The following is a 21,581-nucleotide window of genomic DNA, read 5'->3' on the forward strand; positions in this document are numbered from 1 at the left end:
TTCCTGGAAGATGCATTTGTTTGTTAAGCCTCCCAGTACACAAAGCAGAGTGGGAAAAAATGAGGAGTAAACCAGGAAAGGCAAACAGAACGTTGAGCACGATTAGGTTATGTGTTAATGTATTCTAGACTAGAATACTATAAATCCTGTTCCATATTTGGTTTTTTTTTTCTCTTAGCAATATATGATAGATACCATTTATATTAGTATATAAAGAGCTTTCTTTTTTTCTTCTTTGCTTACATAAACATATGGATATTTATATAACAACTTTCCTGTTGACATTTAGTCTGTTCTTCTTTTCAGTTCAGTTTCTTTATTTTGTTTCTGCAGGTGTTGAATGCTTTGTTTACAGAAGTAAGTAGATGAGATAGATGAGTTGAAAGGAATTTATTATAGAAATACCACTCAATTCTTTTAATTTCTTTTTATGCCCTTTTTTCTAGTATAAACAGCCCTATCACAAGCCACTATGTAAAATAATTTTATGCAACTTTGCAAATATATCCATAAGATAAATGACTAGAGTAGAATTGCTGGGTTAAAGGATGTATGCATTTGTAACACTAATAGAGATTGTCACATTGGCTTTTGTAGAGATTATACCTATTTAATCTTCCCAACAGTGTATTGGAGTGCCTGCTTTTCCATTGCCTATCTGCTGCCTTAGCATTGATCAAAGCGCAGCAGAATGTTCACTCAGGTACTTTATTTCTGTTCCATTTTGAAATATTTCATTGGTTGAAAAAGAATATATATCTCCATATGAGGAATAAAGACTAATAAACTATCACCCATTTACCTATCCCTCAATTTTAGAAATAAATTAGCCTGGCAAGTTCAACTTTTATCATTAATGACTATTCTATCCATATTATTACATCTGTTCTATATGATCTATACAAGTTGTATAGAAGTTGTATACAAGTTGTATAGATCATATAGAACAGATGTAATAATATAGCTACACCAGCTTTTTCTTTACATTGTTATTTTAGGACAATTTTTGATTTATAGAAAAAATTACAAAAATAGTATAGAGAGCACCTGCATATTCCACATCCAGTTTCCTCTATTATTAACATCTTATATTAGTATGGTACATTTGTTATAATTAATGAACAAATACTAATAATTATTATTAAATAAAATCCATACATTATTCAGATATAAAAATTTTTTTTCCTTATGTCTTTATTACAGGATACTTAGCCCGAATATATTTAATTATGTTTTCTCAAGCTCGTCTTGGCTGTAACAGTTCCTCAGACTTTCCTTGTTTTTGATGACCTTGAGAGTTTTGAGGAATACAGGTCAGATGTTTTGTAGAGTGTCCCTCAGTTGAAATTTGTCTGATGTTTTTCCCCTTATCTCAGGGTCAGGAGTTTGAGGGGGAGCAAGACCACTGAGGTAAAGTACGGTTTTCATCGTATCACATCAAGGGCACATTACTTATCACTGGTGATACTCTTCTTGATCATCTCGCTAAGGTCGTATTTGTCAGACTTCTCCACTATAAAGTTACTTTTTTTTCCCCCCTTATATACTAGTTTTAATGTTACTGTTGAATTTTCCCTGTTCAACTTTTCTTATCCTTTTATTTTTCGGCTCTTCTTAGTGTTTGTTTTTTTTTTAATTCATTGTGGTGTTGATATAGTTGGGTAATTACTGTCAAATTTTGTACATTCTATTTGTTCTACTTTTTTTAAGTTTTATACTTTATTTTCCTATTTAAGTGTCTATCCTTGAAAACTCATAGCTTTGATCTCTTTAGATAATGCTCCTCCCTCATTCTTTCCATTCTTATCTTCTGTAACCATGATTAGAATTATGTTAGACATTTTCATTTTATCTTTCATGTCTTTTTACTTTTATGTTTTTCATCACTTTATCTCTCTCTGCTTCAGCATTATAATTTCTTCTTAACTGTTACCTAGTTCTCATTCTTTATTCAGCAGTGTTGATCTGTAGTTTAAGAGGTGTTCTTTGTTGGTTTTTTTTGCTTATCTTTCAGTTCCAATTGTTTTTTAAATGTGCCTGGTCATTTTTCATACTCTCTTGCTTCTTGTTTATTTATAAATTATCTTGTATTTTATTACATAGTTTTTATGATCAGATTGGTATTTAAAGTCTTTGGTAGCCTAAATTCGTTGTTTTTCTTTTGCCTCTTGGCTTCTGGTGCTTTATTTCCCTTAAGTGTGGGAATCATGTTCATATTTATAGGCTGTGGATATCCTGACGACGAAAAATCCCAAAAAGGATCTGCAGGGATGCAACCAGTCTGTACTTGCTTTAATCTCTGGGCTTTCTCCCATAGCATAGACAGATTTCTAACCTGAAATCTGCCTGCTAGTTGACTATGGTTAAAATTCTTACGAGAAACTATCCTCCTTGTCATTCTTTTCTTCTTGACAATAGGACAGTTTTCTTTGTTGCCTCATTTTATTGTCATGTGGATTTTTTTTTTTCCTAGCTTACCCATCTAAAAGTCTCAGGGTCCAATTTGTAGGGACTGAAACCTAATATGACTTGTAGGGAAAAAAACAAAACAAATCAGTATTTTGGCTTTATCCTTGTAATTTTTTGATTGGAGAAAGATCATTTGTCATCATATAATATCTCATTTTCTGGATTTTATTATTACTCACACTGCCAAGAATACTAAAGGAATATGTTGCTCTGTGCTCTCTTACAAACTGTTGACCAGGTCTCCTCGATGAGGTTATGAATCAGGTTTTTGTTTTGTTTTGTTTTTGCAAGGATATTTCATAAATGGTTCTGAGTATTTCTTATTACATCACAACATGAGCTATGTAATGTATATTTGTCATTCAAAGAGGAGATAATACAACTGACACCTCAGAAATACAAAGGACCATAAGAGACATTTATGAACAATTATCCAACAATAAATTGAATAACCTAGAAGTAAAGGATAAATTTTTGGAAACATAAAACCTACCAAAATTAAATCATGTGAACAGACCAATAACAAGTAAGGAGATCATTAACCTCCCAGCAATGAAAAGCCCTGGAGCACATGGTTTCACTGGTGAATTCTACCAAACTTTTAAGAAAGAATAAATGCCAATCCTCAAACTCTTCAAAAAATTGAAGAGAATACTGCCAAATTTATTTTATAAGTTCAGCATTACCCTAATACCAAAGCCAGATAAGGACACTGCAAGAAAACTACAAGCCAACATCCCTGATGAATATAGATGGCAAATTCTCATCAAAATACCAGCAAACCAAATTCAACAGCACATTAAAAGGATCGTACATCATGGTCAAGGGAAGTTTAATCTCTGGGATGCAAGGATGTTTAACACCTGCAAATCAGTCAATGTGATATATCACGTTAATAGAATGAAAACTGAAAGCTACATGCTCATCTTAATAAATGCAGTAAAAGCAAAAAATTGGGTATAAAAGTACACTTCAACATAATAATGGCCATATATGACAAATCCATGGCTAACTTCATACTCAGCAGTGAAAGGTCAAAAGCTTCCCCACAAAGATCAAGATAAGAGCATCCATTTTCACCACTCCTATTCAACACAATACTGGAAGTCCTAGCCAGAGCATTTAGGTAAGAAAAAGATATAAAAGGCATCCAAGTCAGAGAGGAAGAAGGAAAATTGTATATGTTTGCAGATGATATCTTATATATAGAAAGCCCTAAAGACTACATTTTTTAAAGAAAAAAACCTGTTAGAACTAATAAACTTAGTAAAGTTGCAGGATATAAAAATCAATGTACAAAAATCAGTTGTGTTTCTATACTGTAGAACAAACTATCTGAAAAAATAAAACCAGGTCATTTATAATATCAACAATAATGTTTAGGAATAAAACTAAGAATTACAAGACATTGATGCATGAAATCAAGGAAAAAAAATGGAAAGATATCTTATGCTCATGGATTAGAAAAATTAATATTATTAAAATGTTTGTTCTACCCAAAGCCATCTTATAGATTCAGTGCAACCCCTGTCAAAATTCCAATGGCTTTTTTCACAGAAGTAGAAACAATAATCCTAAAATTTTTATGGAACCACAACCAACCTCTAGTAGCCCAAGCAATCTTGAGGAAGAACAAAGTTGGAGGCATCACACCTTCTGACTTCAAACTATGAAACTATATTACAAAGCTTTAGCAATCAAAACAATATGGTACTGGCATAAAAACATATATGGGCCAATAGAGCGGTATAAAGAGCCCAGAATGCATATACACTCAACTAATATTTTAGAGTGGAGCCAAGAATACTCAGTGAAGAAAGAATAGTCTCTTCAATAAATAGTATTGAGGAAAACTGGATATTCACATGGAAAAGAATGAAATTGAAACTCTATCTTATACCACTCAGAAAAAACTAAAATGGATTAAAGACTTAAATTTAAGATCTGAAACTGTAAAACTTCTAGGAAAAAAAATAGGGGAAAACTCCTTGACATTGGTCTTGGTAATAATGAGTGTTTGGATATACACGAAAAACACAGGCAACAAAAGCAACAATAAACAAGTGGGACTACTTCAAACACACACTTCTACACAGCAAAAGAAACAATCAGCAAAATGAAAAAACCTATGGAATATGAAAGTGTGCAGACCTTCTAAAGAACTCATGTATTGTAATAGCAAAAAAAAAAAAAAAATCTGATTTAAAAATGGACAAAGGACTTGAACATACATTTTTTCCCAAAGAAGGCATACAGATGGCCAACCAATGCATGAAAAGATGCTCAACATCACTGATCATCAGGAAAATGAGGTCAAAACCACAATTAAATACCACCTCACACCTGTTAGAATGGCTCTTACAAAAAGGACAAGACAATAAGCATTGGCGAGGCTTCTGCAATGTTTGTGGGTATGTAAATCAGTATGACCATTATGAAAAAAACAGTATAGAGATTCCTCATAAAATTAAAAATGGAACTATTATATGATCCAGCAGTCACACTTCTGGGTACATATCCAAAAAAAATCAAATCACTATCTCAAAGAGATACCTGCACCCCCATGTTCACCACAGCATCATTAACAATAGCCAAGATGTGAAAACAACCTAGGTGTCCATTGATGGATGAATGGGTAAACAAAATGCAACATACACACACACACACACACACACACACACACACACACAGAAAAATTAATTACACTAAAGTTTTTTTTTAAAATAAGCAAATCCTGCCTTTTGCAACAACATGGGTGGATCTTAAGGACATTCTGCTAAGGCACAGAGAAAGACAAATACTATATGTTCTCATTTATGTAGAATCTAAAATAGCCAAACTCATAGAAATAGTAGAATGGTGATTGCCCGGGAGTGGAGAATATTAGGAGATGTTGGTCAAAGGGTACAAGTTTCCGTCTAAAAGATGAATAAGGTCTTCCCTGGCTGAGTAGTTCATTTGGTTAGAGTGCTGTCCCATACACCAAGGTTGTAAATTTGATTCCTGGGCAGGGTACATACAAGAATTATCCAGTGGATGCATCAATAAGTGAAACAACAAATATCCTTTTTCTCTCTCTAAAATCAACCATTTAATCTATAGAAGAGGGATAAGCTCTAGGAGGAATCTAATATACAGTACAGTGACTATAATTAACAATACTGTGTTATATCCATGAAAGTTGAGGCTAAATCTTAAGTGTTATCACCAAAAAATGGTGGTAATATGAGGATTGAAGTGTTTACTAACCTCATTGTAATCATTTCTCATTACATGTGTATATTGAATCAATACATTGTACACCTTAAACTTAAATGTTATATGTTAGTATCTCAATAAAATTGAGGGGATTGTGTATTTTTCTTTTTATGATAAGAATGACGTGTACACAGGTATCATGAGCTTGAAGTATCCAGTAAAGTTCTTTATTAGCTTCCTTTTACTGGTTTTAGCAGAAATTGATAATTTTCATTCATTGCCTCTAGATCTATTATTTTATTAAGTAGTACAGAAGAAATACATTGTAATTCTTTCGGCATTTATTAGCTTAGAATATTTATGCAAAGATGAACTGAGAAGGGATTTCTGTGTCAAACGGTGAATTGTACATACACTTGTGCTAGATATTGCCAGATTCGCCTTAATAGACACCATACCTTTTGCATAGCTACCTACAGTGGGTGAGTGTGCCTATTTGATGCAACTTTGTCAAGAGAATGTGTTGACAAACTAAAATTTTAGCCAATCTGTTAGGTAAGGAAAGATACCTCATGGTTTCAATTACATTTCTTTGTGAGTAAGGTGGCTAAACTGTTGTAAAACAAATAAGAATGTTGTAGATTGGAAGAAGATATTATAAAGTAAGTATTAAAAGTACTTTTTCCAAACTTAAAAAACGCTTTCATGGCTTCATGAAATTTTTATGGGAATTTTACATTTTTAATATTTTCTAAGCTATGCAAATATATATGTTACTCTCTGAGTAGTCTACATTGTTTTCCTCTAACCACATGGCCCTCTATTACTTATAGGAATTCAAGCTGTTACTTTTCTGACTGCTCCCATAAAATGTATTGTTGGCTTATGCCACTACTTAAAAACAAATACAACCTTAAGAATTCAAGTGCTTTCTTCAATTAAACTAAGCTGTCAGAAGTATTTATTTTTTACCTTGCTTTAGATCTCAGTTCCTATGGATGGTCAAAATAAAGAAATTTCAAAACCAAAATCCTATTCCATAGTGATTCAGTCTTTGAGTACCCTTCCACTGTCAAAGTTTGTAGTTAGACATCTTACTAGATCTTCTTTGGCCCTCATATACACCCTCTTATGAGGCAAATGACTAGGATACCTTCAAAATAAGGATTCTTGTGTTTATTACTGGATCACTTCTGTTCTTGTTCACTAAGATTTAAAAGTAGATTAATTTTAAGAAGTATCTTTGACAGTGTAAGACTTTCTGGGTGCATACTATGTGTAAATACAGATAGCTGAATTAGAGGTAGAAAACATAATTGTAGAATATTTTTTAAAAGTAATTACCAATTATAGATCTAAATTCTGTAAGTGGTGCATCTTTCTTCTCCCTCTTTATTCCCAGATTTTCTGGCTCCATGAATTTTCCTCCTCCTCCTTGACCCAGACATTTAAGCAAAAAGAATCTATCCTTTATTACTTACATAAGAATTTCCTGAAAGTCTTATTTTTATATGAGAAACTTATACCATAAATAAATTTTTCCTCAAACATGGTTTAGATTATAACTCCTATCGTAGAGTTCTATTATGCTTAACTTAGTTTGCCATTTTTGAAAGAATAGCTGACATTGTTACTACATAACACTATGTACTGTATTAAGAGCTTTGTGTGCTTTATGTTAATTTTTGCAAAAACTGAGGCAGATATCTTCATTGAACAGGGGCAGAAATTGAGGTCCAGAGATAGCAGGTTGTCCAGATTCATACAGCAGCCCTATCTAATTCTTACCCACCTTGTTATGTTGCCTTCTAAGGAACCTAATATGAGCTTCTCATAAAAAGAGAAAAAGAAAATGAAACAGTATTATCAGGTTGACTTTCCTGGGGGTTATGCTTACCTGAATGTTATAATAACCCTTTGTTCTCTAAAAAGTGAGTTTTTAAATTAATAAAAGTAATTATATTATCATAATGGAAACTTTGAAAACAATAGGTATGTTTAAAGAAAATGACTGATGATTTTTTCGCATATGAGCTCTGTCTGGAAAAAGTCCAGGCATTGTTAATGTAACAGGAATGGTTTGCGCAACACAGATGTAACCTGGCAGCCAAGGAGAATGGACTGGAAAGCGCATGTGTGAACAGTGACAACTTGAGTGAGCATATGTACTATAGTTATTGCATTCAAAATGATTGAGCAAGTAGAGCAACGAATCTGCATCATATTTTTTTATTAAGCTTCAACATCCCTCCACAGAAACCATTTTGATGGTTCAGAAGGCTGCAACAATGGGCAGCTGGTGATTGGCAGCTTCATCATGACAGCGCGCCTGCTCATGCGTCAAGTCTCACACAGAGTTTTTTGGTGGAACATCAAATCACCCAGGTGACTCAGCCCCCCTAAAGCCCAGATTTGGCACCCCATGACTTTGAGCTTTTCCCAAAACTAAAATCACCTTTAAAAGTGCAGAGATTTCAGATCCTCGATGAAATTCAGGAAAATACGACAGGGCATCTGATGTAGAACGGTGTAAGGTCCCAAGGTGTCTACTTTGAAGGGGAATCAAGTGTTGTCCTATGTACAATGTTTCTTGTATCTTCTGTCTTCAATAAAGGTGTCTTTTTCATTTTATACATGGATACTTTCTGGACAGAAACATGAATGTTCATAATTAATATTGCCATCTCTTTTTATATACTAATGACAATTGATGCTGGTGTTTCTTTCATCACTTTGTTTGAACTTTGTTGAAAGTCAAAAAGTTTAATACCTTAGGTATGGTTTTCTACAAGAAGCAGACAATACATTGTATTTTCTAATAAGTTTTAATGTTTCTTGATCCTTTCCTAATTCTTATATTAAGCTTCTCTAGATTGATACTGCTTTTTCTTTCTTTGTACTCAGTTTGGATACAAAATCTTGTGGATTCTATTCTAGTTTATTCTGACTTTAAATAATCTGTTTTAAGATTAGTTTTTCCTAAATATCTTCTTCACTTTCGTGCATCTCTCATCAGAAACTTACTTCCTACCTATTGTGTCATGTTCTTGAAAGATCTGGTCAAGGTTTCTATCAAGTAACCCCCACCTTACTGCTATACCAGCTTTTAAAATAAACACACACACCACCACCACCACCACCACCACCACCACCACCACCACCACCACCACCACCACCCCTTTTGAATAAAGTCTTTTTTTAAGATTTTATTTATTTTTAGAGAGTAGAGAGGAAAGGAGAAAGAGGGGAAAGAAACATCAATGATGAGAGAAACATTGACTGGTTGCCTCTTGCATGCCCCCAACTGGGGACCTGGCCTGCAACCCAGGCATGTGTCCTGTCCAGGAATCAAACCAGCAACCTCTTGTTTGGCAGGCCATTGCTCAGTCCACAGAGCCATACCAGCCAGAGGTGAATAAAGTCTTTTGGCTAGTTAAAAGGTCTTTTAGCATTCCACATTTTCAGATCAACCTCAAGTGTAGGTTAAGGTTCAGTTCTAGCGCTGGTTGGTGTGGCTCAAAGGATTGAGTGCCGCCTCTGCAGATTCAATTCCCAGTCTAGGACGCGTGCCTGGGTTGTGGGCGGGTGGTGGGGGTGGGGCGGGCTGATGGGGGTCACGTGATGGGCAACCACACACTGATTTTTTTCTCCCTGCCTTCCCCTCTGTAAGAGAGATAGGTAGATAAAATCTAAAAAAAAAAAGGTAATGTTTGTATAGTTAGTACTGTACTATTACACATTTATTAATTTTGCCTTAAAATTTTTCAGTTGTTTGATGTATATTTATTATTAGTCCCTAACTAGATTGTAGATTCCTTGGAGGCAGAGGCTAGTGTGTTAAATTTTATGTACCTTTATTTTAACGCACAATAAAATGTTATATGTACAATAGGTGCTTAATAAGTACTTAGTAGTTGACCTTATAGCCCACAGATACTCTATGGGCTATTCTATTCTTAGGATGAATTTAAGTTTTTCCTTGGCACAAACTAATCATAAAAAACTATGATGATCTTTAGTTACTGTTTGTTGTGATACGCTGTATACATACACCTGGAGAAATGGTACTCTAAACTCTATCATTTATTCTTTAAGGTTTGGAAGGGGAAGTTGTTTTGGTTATTAGTTTAGTTATCTAAAAAATTGTCCAAGAACTACCCTTTCTTCTCTGTTTGCAGTCTAATGATTAACTTATTAGGCAGGGTAACTTACAGCCTGAGTTTGCAGGATATTTGTTTTTACATAATAATTGTATACTAAACCACGTAGAACAAAGATGAAACTCACATAAGCTTATCTGAGGCTCTTAGATGTCACCTCCAGTGTTTAAAAAGTGTTGAATGCCAGAGAAAGAGTTAAAACTCTTTACTGTCGCATCAGGATTCCCAAATAATTTTAATTGAATTGGTTGTTGTGATATTTTTTCATGTCCTCAACAAAATTTACATTTGTTGACTTGGGATCATGTACTTAATACTTTTTAAAAAATGTTTTTTTAACAGATTAATGAGCGAGAGAGCTACAGCTAGTTCCTAAGCCATTATATTTTGATGCCCTGTAGAACAGGCCAAAGTTGCCCTGATATACTGCCAAGTACCATGTGCTGAGAGCCTAGAGAGTCCCTGAGAATGATGCCAATCGTCATCAAAAAGCATTTTTTTAAGCACCTATCTGTACATGGTTCTGTCCTAGGCACTGTACAAAACGAGTTAAACAGACATGGCCCCTGCCCCCTGGGAGTTTTCAATCTAAGATGATGCTGACATGGCCAGACATAAAGGATATTGAGACAACTGAACAAACACTGAACAAGAACATAAAGTACTAACATTATGCACAAGCAAAGGGGTAAGTGCATTTCGTGGGATAGTATGTAAAGGAAGCCTTTTGGGACATGAACAGGGTGGGGAAGAGCAATTAAGCCAAGTTAGGTTAGGTTTCATTGGTTAGTTAGGTTTTCATACAGATTTAATTAAAACAGAGACAGTACATTCCAGAAACAGAACGCAACAAAAAAAAAAAGTTGGAGCAAAAAGAGAAGTTTAAAAGTATATCGTTGGACTCTTGGTGACCTCCAAAACTTGCATTTCTTGATGGTTCTTAATCTGAAAGTGGGGTTGATGTTTTGACTTAACAAGTAGGCATTTGAGTTGGGTATAGGGAAAAATAGTTCAGTGCAAAGAAAACTCCAAAACATGGACTCTTGAATAGCTTCTGGAAGCAATATTTTTGCTTGTTAATTGTCTTTCATAAACCATTGGCCACTTAACAGAAACCTTGGGGTTCATGGGAGCTATAATCTTTTTGTTATCTTATAAAGTAGATAAAAATGCTCATTATGTTCTGTGTTATAAACTATAGCACTTACAGAAACTACTTTTCAAGCAAAATTGTTTTTCAAGAATTGGTCAGTATTTTTGAGGATACCTTTCTGTGTCTGAGAAAGGCCCTAGGAATTCTGGGTAGTATTGTAAGCAGTGCCAGCAGATGTTGAATACGAGGTATTGCCTGCCTTTCATTTTATTAATTTCTTATCTTCCAAGATATGCTTTTAACAATATTCATACATATAGACTTGAATTTAAATCACAGCTGCAGCAAATCTACATTCACAGTATCTGCCAGATAAAATTCATTACATCTTTCTCAGGAGACATGGGCTTTCCCCATGTAGTTCTCAGACAAAGAGTTTCCCCAGTAGTTCTCAGCTCACTATTTGATTTCATTTAAATGTGAAATGTGAATATTTGAATTTACCCAAAATACTAGGATGTAGTTATTTTTTTAAGTTTGTTTTTTTTTTTTTGTACAAAAGAATTCACAATAGATTTCCTTTAAATTGCCATCCATTGTGTAAACACTCTCAAAAACATAAGTGGCAAATCCCCCACTGAGGCGTTGAAAATTTAATAATGCCTTTTAAAAATATTGAACACTTTTTATGCCCTGACATATTTAACTTGTAAGGTGCATTTATCCATACTCCTTCCTTCCCATTAGAACTGAGGGCTAGAGCCTTGCCTTGCCTCACTTCCCATAATTATTTGTGCTGTTAACTGATGATAAGAATCTAGTGGCTATTACTATTTTCCTTTAATGACACCAAGTCATGGGATAGTAGCACACAATAAGCTTCCTAATAGCAGGGGTATGATTCAGGGAGTCATCCAGAGGACTTAAGTGATTGTTCTTATTCACCAAATAGTTGACGTAGATAATCTTTTAGTTCTCAGAAATACCTTCTCAGGGTGGCAGCTTTATTATTCTAATGGTATATTTACCACTAGACATTTAACCTTTTAATTCTTAAACTAAGCTCAGACTAATCTACCTGGAAGAGCATTGAGAGGTTTAGACAAAATAAACTTAAGACAAAAGCCTAGACAGAATTTTGTCAGAAAAACTGGAATTAGGGACCACAAAATTCAACCAGTGTTGTCATTTAATCAAGCATATCTTTTATATATGACACAAAGGATGAGCATAAAATTGCCAAAATGAAGAGTGAGGATTTTGTTTTTGCTTGTACAAAAACAATTCACACCCAGTGATTCAGGAAGAAAATTGAAAATTGAGCTAATTTTGTTAGAACCTACTGAAATCTTTAAAGGAAATATAATTCAAACATCTTTGATTTTCCGAATTCATGATAGATAAAAGTGGTAGTGACGGGTTACTTGTTTTAGGATGTTTGTTTTTGTCCAAATTAATTTTTCATCAATTAATTTCTTTGGGAATTAACTTGGTTTATTCCATCAGTAGATAGTTCCAAGTACCCTGCTGAAAATAGGAGGGCAAGAAGGTACATTGGAAGCATGTAAAATACCTCTTTCCATATAAATTCTGACTCTGGCTGGGTAGGAAATAGTCTTGTAACTTGGGCTCTGTACAGAATAATGAAAAAACAAGACCTAAAGATTTTCTTTTTGGAGTTTTTGTTCTAGTTCAGGAGTAGGCAAACTTTTTCCTGTTAACTTAAAAAAAAAAAAAAGTATTTTAGGCTTTGTGTATAGCCATGATCCAATAAAACTTTATTTACAAAAACAGGCAGCTAGTTGGATTTAACCAATGGGCCATAGTTTCCAACCCCTGTTCTAGTATGTGGAAACAGAATTAATAAGTAAATTAGAGTATGTTAGGTGATAAATGCTTTGGGAAAAAGAAAACTAGAGCCAAGTAATCAAATAAGGAGTATAGTGAGGTGTAAGTTGACAGGGTGGGCCTTGCTGAGATCAAGAAGAGGAACCAGCAAAGGAGACTGAAAAATTAGTGGCTAGGGTGGTGGAAAGCAGACCAAGAGATGGTGCTATCCTGGAAATGCAATGAAGAACTATATAGTAGGAAGAAGGAGGAAAAATCTTTCAGACGTTGCTGATAGGCCAAATGAGATGAAAGCCGGGGTCAAATAAAGAGTTTAAGACAAAAAATAACAACATGTTTGGAAATCATCCAGCAAAGAGTAGAAGAGAATGGCTGGAGCTGTGGGTTTGAGTAGGAGAGAAGCTGGGATGTGGTAGATGAATACAATCGCCTTAAGAGTCTGTAGTTGTTCTCATGTGGCTTCAGTTTTTTGATTAAAGAATTATGAGAATACGAAAGTTGAATTGTTGTTTAAATTTTAGTACCAGCATTTAAGGGATCTTTGGTGACTCACTATAATGACTTACTGTGCCTTCTGAGGTGGTTACAAACAACCCGGCAAGTGTGTATATTTTAAGGGTTAAACCCTACTTTATGAGATTAAATAATACTGCGTGTAATGCCTGTGGCACAGCGCCTAATATCATGTAGACACTTAAGAAGTGCTGTTAAGAGTATGTAGGGTTGGTATGCACTGAACTAGGCTTACTTATCTATATGGTTTCACAAGATACCCTGTCATAGTTTTAAATGGTACATAAGTTAAAATTTGACAATAGTAAGTAAATATGCTAAATTTAAATAATTGGTTGTTTGCTGTCTCTCCAAATGTTCTTTCTACTTCACAATGTGGTCTCTCTTTATATAGAGGCTAGTGATATCACTGGCTCCAACGATCAGGGGGAAGTGTTGATTAGAAGTTCTGTAGATGAATGCTTTTTCTCATATGTTTATTCTACCATTGTATTGCTATGTTAATTCTTTTGTACAATGAAAATAAATTATTTGTGTATAGCATCCTCCCATAGATTGTAAGCCCCCAGAAGTTAGGTAAAAATACTTGTACATTTCTTAGAAAATCTCTCAAGTAATAGGTTGTATGTTGGCAGCATTCAACAAATATTATGATTATTAAATCAAGGTTTCATAATCCTTTGATTATACTTAGATATTCAGTTTTTAGGCCCTTCCACTGTTGTGGAAAATTCTGGAGCTAAATTATATTATTGGGCTAAATGGCAGTTAATCAGAATACTTCCAAATGTAGCTATTCCAAATAAATTCCAGAGGAAGGTAGTAGCCAAATTTCACAGTTAAGCACCTGATAATAGAAGCATAATTGGCTCACACAGCTGTTGGAATGCCATAAAAACTGGTATTATGATCATTAAAAGAAGGTTGTTAGAGAATAATACTCAAGTAATTATGGCATATTGAAAATCAAAGTGAAATAGATTGACTTTGTGTAACTGCAAGAAAATAGGCTTGGTTACTTCCACGCACTGTTCCAAAGAAGTAATGCGTGAAATCAGAGAAGTGATATTCTTACCATGTACTAGAGAATTTAATCGTGACCAGGAACTATTTGGGAAGGGCAAGCTGAAATGGCCATTTCATTCTGTAGTTGCCAATGTGATTAAGAGAAGTGAGAGAACTATTTCTTTTATAAGAAACGACTGTGTTTGAGATTTTAATCTTAGGTTTACTGATAAAGAAAAAAACTTAAAAAGAGGCTTTTTTTTAATTTAGGAAGTAAAACTTAGCTATTCATACAAATGCCTGAGAAATTCTAAACCTATTCAAATCTAGGGTTCCATCACATTTATAACAGTTATTTCTAAAGCATCAGAACAACCAACCTCATTAAAATATTTTAGGTCTTTGGAAAATAGTGAATAAGTCATTTTTAAAAATCTGTCTTGTGTTAAAACTTTATTTTCTTTGTCTCATAGGTCCAGTTGTATATGTCTTGGATCTTGCAGATAGACTGATCTCCAAAGCCTGTCCATTTGCTGCAGCAGGGATAATGGTTGGCTCTATCTACTGGACAGCTGTGACTTATGGAGCGGTGACAGTGATGCAGGTTCGCTATTTTACGCTATTCAATTATATTGCTTTCGATGTGAAGATCTGTGAAGGAGACTTCGTTAGGAGTTTTAAAATTTATTTTGGACAAGTAATAACATTTTTATGACCTAAAAATACTATATAAAAAGCTATTTAGTGAAAAATCTTCTTATTCCTGGTCTTTATTTGTCCAAGTTCCTTTTACCTCCCCAGGTAGCCACTATTACTAATTTCATATATATTCTTCCAAATTTACTTTGTACATGTGCAAGAAAAAATAAATATCAGGTTGCCCCAAAAGTCTATTTTTTTCCATACAATGGCCCTACTAGCACTTAGTTGTCTTTAACATCATTCAAAACAATTGTGTTAGGTTGTATTGTGACAGTTGTCATATCAGTGTGCGTTTCTTAAAAAAACTTACAAACTGGTGCATTTTTGTACAGCTGTTTTATATTGAAGATGGAAGAAAATACGCAACATTTTCAGCACATTATGCTTTGTTTCAAGAAAGGTAAAAATGCAACTGAAATGCAAAAAAAGATTTGTGCAGAGTATGGAGAAGGTTCTGTGACTGATGGAACATGTCAAAAGTGGTTTGAGAACTTTCTTGGTACTGTTGACATTTTGGCCAAATAATTCTCTTTGGGGGCTGTCTTATGCATTGGAAGATGTTTAGCAGCACCCCTGTCCTCTAACCACTAGAAGCCAAAACTGGGAGAGAGCTGATATACTCAAAATATCCAAATCAATAAAGTTATTGGTGAAAATGAAAAACGTGTCTTTTATTTTATGGAAAAAACGTAATGGACTTTTTGGCCAACTCAGTGTGTTCACACACACTTTTTTTTTTTAAACCCGAAAGAAGGAGCTGCATTTCTCTTTTTTCACGGTGAATTTTGGAGATCTTTTCATGTAAGTGTGCAGAAATTTGCATAGTAGTCTATGTACAGACTTACAATTTATAACCAGTCTCTTGTTGATTAGAAAATTTGTTACTTCCAGTATTTTGCTATTACAAAACAATGCTATAATCAATAACTGTTGATGAAGATTAAAGAGACTTAAATTTTAAGATTCAGTCCGAAGCCCTTGATTCTTCTCTCTTTATATACCTGTTCCTTAAAGATTTCCAGCTTTTGTTGCTGTGCTTTTGTGTTCTAATGTGTGTCTTTTGACCTAATCTTTCCTCAAATCTAGTTTTACAATAGCAGTTTGACCCTTCTCCTTAAATGACCTCTTGTGACTTCACCCAAAGTATTATTGAAATCAAACTTGTCTTTCTCAATTTGAAACCTAAATTTATTCCACATTATAATTTATCTGTACTTTTTATTCCTTCTGTTTTTTCATCTACTCAATTTATAGTCTATATTCGTAGATTACCTTTATCTTTCTACTCCATAACTCTGTATGCAGTCCATTGACCAAGCAATTTTCATTTTGATATGTCTTACATTTATGACTTCTTTTCCACAGTCTTCATTCACCTTGTGATTTCTTGTCACTCCCCCATTGTAACCTAGACAGTTAAAGGAGCCTCTTGATTGGTTCCTCTAACTTCATTCTCTTCTATCAATCTTTTTTTTTTTTTTTTTTTTAATCCTTACCAGAGGACATTCTTTCATTGCTTTAGAAAGAGAGGAAAGGAGAGAGAAAGATCGATGCGAGAGAGACACCTATTGGTTACCTTTTTGTACTTGCCCTGACCAGAGTTTGAACCTGCCACCTGAGTATGTGCCCTGACCAGGAATTAAACCCACGACCTTTCGCTTCTGGCACAGAGAAGCACCAACCAACTGAGCCACATTGGCCAGGGCTTCCACATCTTATTTCAAGCTTATCATCTCCTCTACCTTAAGTAGTGGTTCTCAAAAGCAGCACCCAGATTGGTTCAGCGTTTCCTAAGTAACTTAATAAATACACCTAGGTTTATAGATGATATCACTTGCTTTTCTTTAATATAAATTAGTGTATGGAAGAAAAAGAAAGTTAAAGCAGGTCCTCAAATAATGTTGCCTTCAGCATCGTTTTATGTTGATGAGATCGTGTAGAAACTTAACTCTTGTTTATATCAATTAGCTTATGATAAGACTAGTTTTACTTTTATTATCATTTCACTTATAGAACCTGTCAACACCATGAAAGTGAGGACTGACTGTATATGTAATATTCCAAAAATGGGCCCTAGCTACTATGCTTAGTGGATTGAATGCCAGCCTGCAAACCAAAGGGTCTCAGGTTCAGTTCCCAGTCAGGACACATACCTGGGTTGCGGGCCAGTCCCCAGTAGGAGGCACATGAGAGGCAAGAAGCACACATTGATGTTTCTCTCCCTCTTTCTCCTTCCCTTCCCTTCTCTCTAAAAATAAATAAAATCTTTAAAAAGAAAAAAATATTCCAAAAATTTCACATAACCTGTCTATGCCAGGGTCCATAGTAAGCAGCCTTTCTGGTTGCTCCATTAATAGTTACGGTGAGACAGTATTGCAAGGCTTCTTCATAACATGTTGATGACACCCCAAAAATCTGCATATAGTCACTGGAATGAATCACAAATAGTAAATTTGCTTGAGAGTAGAAACTATCTTATTTATACCTATACTTTCCTGTATAGCATATACATAGAGACCAACACTTAACAGGCCTTCATAGATATTGACCTTTTTATATAATCACTTCCATCAGGTGTAACTGGTTTGTTTGGTTGATTATATTCTCTGTAATAATTTGTTTCCCTCCAATAATAAGTATCAGTACATCATTAGGTCAAAGAATTCTGTTCAGGACTACTCACTAGGACTGGCAAAGACATGAAAACTTAGAGCACACTATACATTGTTTAATGTACAAGTACTTTACAGGTATATATTTGTTGCAGATGAGTAAACTTAAGGCCCTCTGAGACTGAGTGATTTCTCTTAAAACCTTGACTATAAGAAATTGCTCTTCCTGAAAAGACTTTAGACTAACTCAGTCTTAAAAGAATTTTTATAATTAATGGAACACTTCAACAACCTAGGATCTAATTAGGAATATAGTTAATATCCTCTAAAAAGGGCTACCAGTTGCATCTTGGCATTTTGAGCAATATTGGTATGATTCAGTCAAAAAGTTAACACTGAGCTGAGGTCTGCATAAAATATAAAACAAATTGAAAGCTCTGATCCACAGCCTCAAGGAATGTAGTCTAAGACAAGGTGCACATACAAGAACTGGAGAACAGTTATAAAGTTATATAAGCAAATATGAAGAGAGTGTAAAAGACTCCATGAGCAGTATTTTAATTCAGTAAAAGTGAAAAATCACCTGACATTATAAAAAGTGCTTATGCCAACCCTTGACGGAAATAATTTGGATTGGAAGAAGGAAGAAATAATACAAGCAAAGAGGCAAAAATGAACATCATAATGGCTAACGGTGATGGTAAAGAAAAAGACCTAAAATTATGATAATACATATATATTAGGTGTTACCATTTAGAAATAACCTTTGCATGTATTGTCTCATTTGAAAAGATTTTTTTTGTTTTTAGCTCAGAAATGAGAGATTAGCTATGGACAGTGGGTAGCACTGTGTGTGATTTAAGAGTATTAGGAAAACTTTTCCTTACCTGAGATATTTGTTAGGGAATGTGCGCTACTACACCATTAGAAGTATTTAGTGTTTTCTTTTTAACACTTTAGTGTTTCGTTGTTTTTTTTTTTTTTCTTTTGTTCTCTATCTATTCTAAATCAGATTAAGGAATCAGACAACTATTCTTTTCCCATTTATTCCCTTTTTTTAATGAACCAGTCTTAGGTTCAATCTCTGTTAATTTTGAGGAACTTAAATAGGAACTTCCACTTATATTTTTATCGAACAGACAACATGATAGTTCACTCTTTTTCTCACAATACTGGGCTGATGACCTTTCCAGCACTGATGCATTTAATCTTTGCAACAATCTTGTGGCGTAGATACTATCAATTATTCCTAGTTTACAGGCTCAAAGAGTTTACATGTCCATTACCACACAGCAAGGAAGAAACATTAAGACTCCTATCCTAATCTTGAACTCCTTAAGTGAAACCTAGTCCCAGAGGCAACTAGAACATTTTATCCTGGAACAATGGAACCTTAATACCCAACTTAGTTCCACTTTTGCATCTAGTATAAAGACGATCCCCATAAGCATTGTCCATTCTTAATTACACTATACTTAGTTATCCTAAATTCTAACTAAAAGAAAACCTATTAGTTCATCACTGTTCCATCCTCCCACTTAAAGGTAGGGTTCTAACAGGCAGTGCTTTAAAAAATCAGGCCTTAATTAAAACTCTTAGCCTTTCAGTATTGGTGAACTTACTGGTAGGCTTAGCTGGATATGAAGATCTAACTTTTAGCTCTGAAGCACAAAAATAAACTTCTCCAAATCTACAATTCCATAGGCCTTTATTTTATACATGGATAATAAACTCTTAGAAAAAGTTCCTGAGGAACCTCTTAGTTCCTGAATCTCACTCCAAAATTGAAGTCTTAAAAACAATGTTTCTATTTTTTTAATTTTATTTTTCAATTAACAGTTTACATTTGGTGCTATTTTATTAGTTTCAGATGTACAGCATAGTGGTTAGACAGTCACACACTTTAAAGAGTGTTCCCCCTGACATTTCCGGTACTCACCTGGCACCATACATAACTAAGTATAAGACTAGTAGTATTGACTGTATTCCGTATGCCATACTTTACATCCCCGTGTAAAATCTGTAACTACCAATTTGTACTTCATAATTCTTTAGCCTTTTTATTCAATTCTCCCCTTTAGCAATCATCAGTTGTCCTGTATCTATGAGTCTGTTTCAAAAAAAATCTACTTTTAAATCTTGCAGCATAAAACCAGAATGTACATGATCAGACAGAGTTCACTGTTTTTGTGTTGACCAAAGTTAAATGAGCCTCATTGCTTCATTCACCTTCCATTTACTGCCCTTGATTCTGACAGTAGCAGGTAGTGTAATATAGGCCTTACTATCCTATTTTCTTGACAGTATTTGTATTTGCCCACTTGTTTCTCTCACACCTCCAGCACATATCCATTTAACTCACCATTTAATCCTCAGCACTAAGGCCTGTGTCTGGTGCATAATCAGAATTCAGCTGAATGAAGGAATGGATGCAACTAAGCATGCATGGTGAGCTTGAGCACAAAGCATCTGTCTCCGCTTTGGCAGTAACAAGTGGGATGATGGGCCTTTGCTCACTGTTTGCCCTGTTTTCTTTTTCGTTTCCTCATTCTTAGACACCTGGTTGTGAGGTTTTAACTGCTGTCCATGAGAAGTAAACTTTCCCTTACTGTATTCCATACCTGAATATTCACTCTGCTTTGTATTTCTAAACCCTAAATTCTAAACAGAATAACCCAGCAAAGGAATTTTCAAGTTTGTTTGCTAACATTTTGAGAGATAATAAAGGGATATAAAAAATGGAATATCCTAGAAAAGCATTATAGATAGAGAGTCTACTTTTGCCACCAAGTCTTAAAAACAATGGGATTAGGGTTTATGAAATATTGTGAGCCAGACTATTTCACTTAAGGGCAACTCAAAATGGCCACTCTTCACATGGCACTGTGTGAAGTTGTTAAGTTTCTACCTGAAGGTACTGAAGAATATCAGGTACTGATGCCATGGTTTATGACCATTTGGAAGAGACTAGCCTCCAGCCCTTTAATGTCACATCTTGGTTCGATAAATTAAACCAAGTGCAGGTTTGGGCTATGTCCCTGACTGAAATCTTAAAATCACCCATTTTTGTCTTCTCCACATACTTTTATAAGATAGTTCTACCTGGATCAAGTCTGTTTTCTAGAATTTCAGTTTGCCCTGATCATTCTCAGCTTGACCTTATTTCATACCTCCTTATATTCCACCTAAAAAGTTATGCTGTAGCCCTGGCTGGTGTGGCTCAGTGGATTGAGTGCTGGCCTGTGAACCAAAGGGTCACTGACTCAATTCCCAGTGGAGGGCACATGCCTGGGTTGCGGGCCAGGTCCCTAATAGGGGGCGCGCGAGATGCAACCACACATTGATGTTTCTCTCCCTCTCTTCCTCCCTTCTCCTCTCTAAAAATAAATAAACAAAATCTTTCTAAAAATTATGCTATAATAGCTGGCATAAAGGGCATCTTGGTTTTGAAAAATATCTATGAGCTTGTTTTCTGAGTATATATTATCCCTTGGATCTTCTAGTCTTCCCTACCTTCTTTTCTTGCCCTCCTTGCCTGCCCTTCCTTCTTTTGCCATCCTTCCAACAAAATACATAGACAGGTCCTTTCTAATGTTTTTTTCCTGGCTTCGTCCTCAAATGTGATCAATAAAGCTATATAGAGTCCTTTACAGTAGAGTCCTGCTCTCAAGCTGTTGACTCACTGTGTGATACCTGAGTGGGCTAAAAGCTCAAGACTCTGAAGTAGTCTCCTTCCCCTATCTTAACTGCCAGTAGTAATCCCTCAGAGAAATTATCTTTAATTTGTGAGTAATTGAAACTTTGGCTAAAGGGAGATCATTTGAGGCCTTTGAAAGAATTCTCTTTGAAATTGTCTAGTTAAAAATAAGAGGCTCACCAACAAAATGATGCTGTTTAGAGAAGTATAAGGCTAAGTAAGATTGATCAAGTGAAAAGTATGGAAATTGACAAATACAAATTAGTCATGCAATTCTTGCCCTC

General features: G+C 34.8%; 1 protein-coding gene across 1 annotated transcript in view; it reads left to right on the plus strand.

Annotated features, from left to right (window-relative positions):
* MARCHF5 (membrane associated ring-CH-type finger 5) overlaps nt 1–21,581 on the plus strand; it is a 51,855-nt gene that overhangs the window by 25,638 nt on the left and 4,636 nt on the right. Inside the window, exon 3 of the mRNA XM_054572858.1 lies at nt 14,760–14,890. Coding sequence (XP_054428833.1) covers nt 14,760–14,890 — 131 coding nt within the window. The remainder of the gene's footprint in view (nt 1–14,759; nt 14,891–21,581) is intronic.

This window comes from Pteronotus mesoamericanus, unplaced genomic scaffold (assembly GCF_021234165.1).
Source record: "Pteronotus mesoamericanus isolate MK-2021 breed Mesoamerican mustached bat unplaced genomic scaffold, CSHL_Meso_final contig_24, whole genome shotgun sequence".
Taxonomy (NCBI): Eukaryota; Metazoa; Chordata; class Mammalia; order Chiroptera; family Mormoopidae; genus Pteronotus; species Pteronotus mesoamericanus.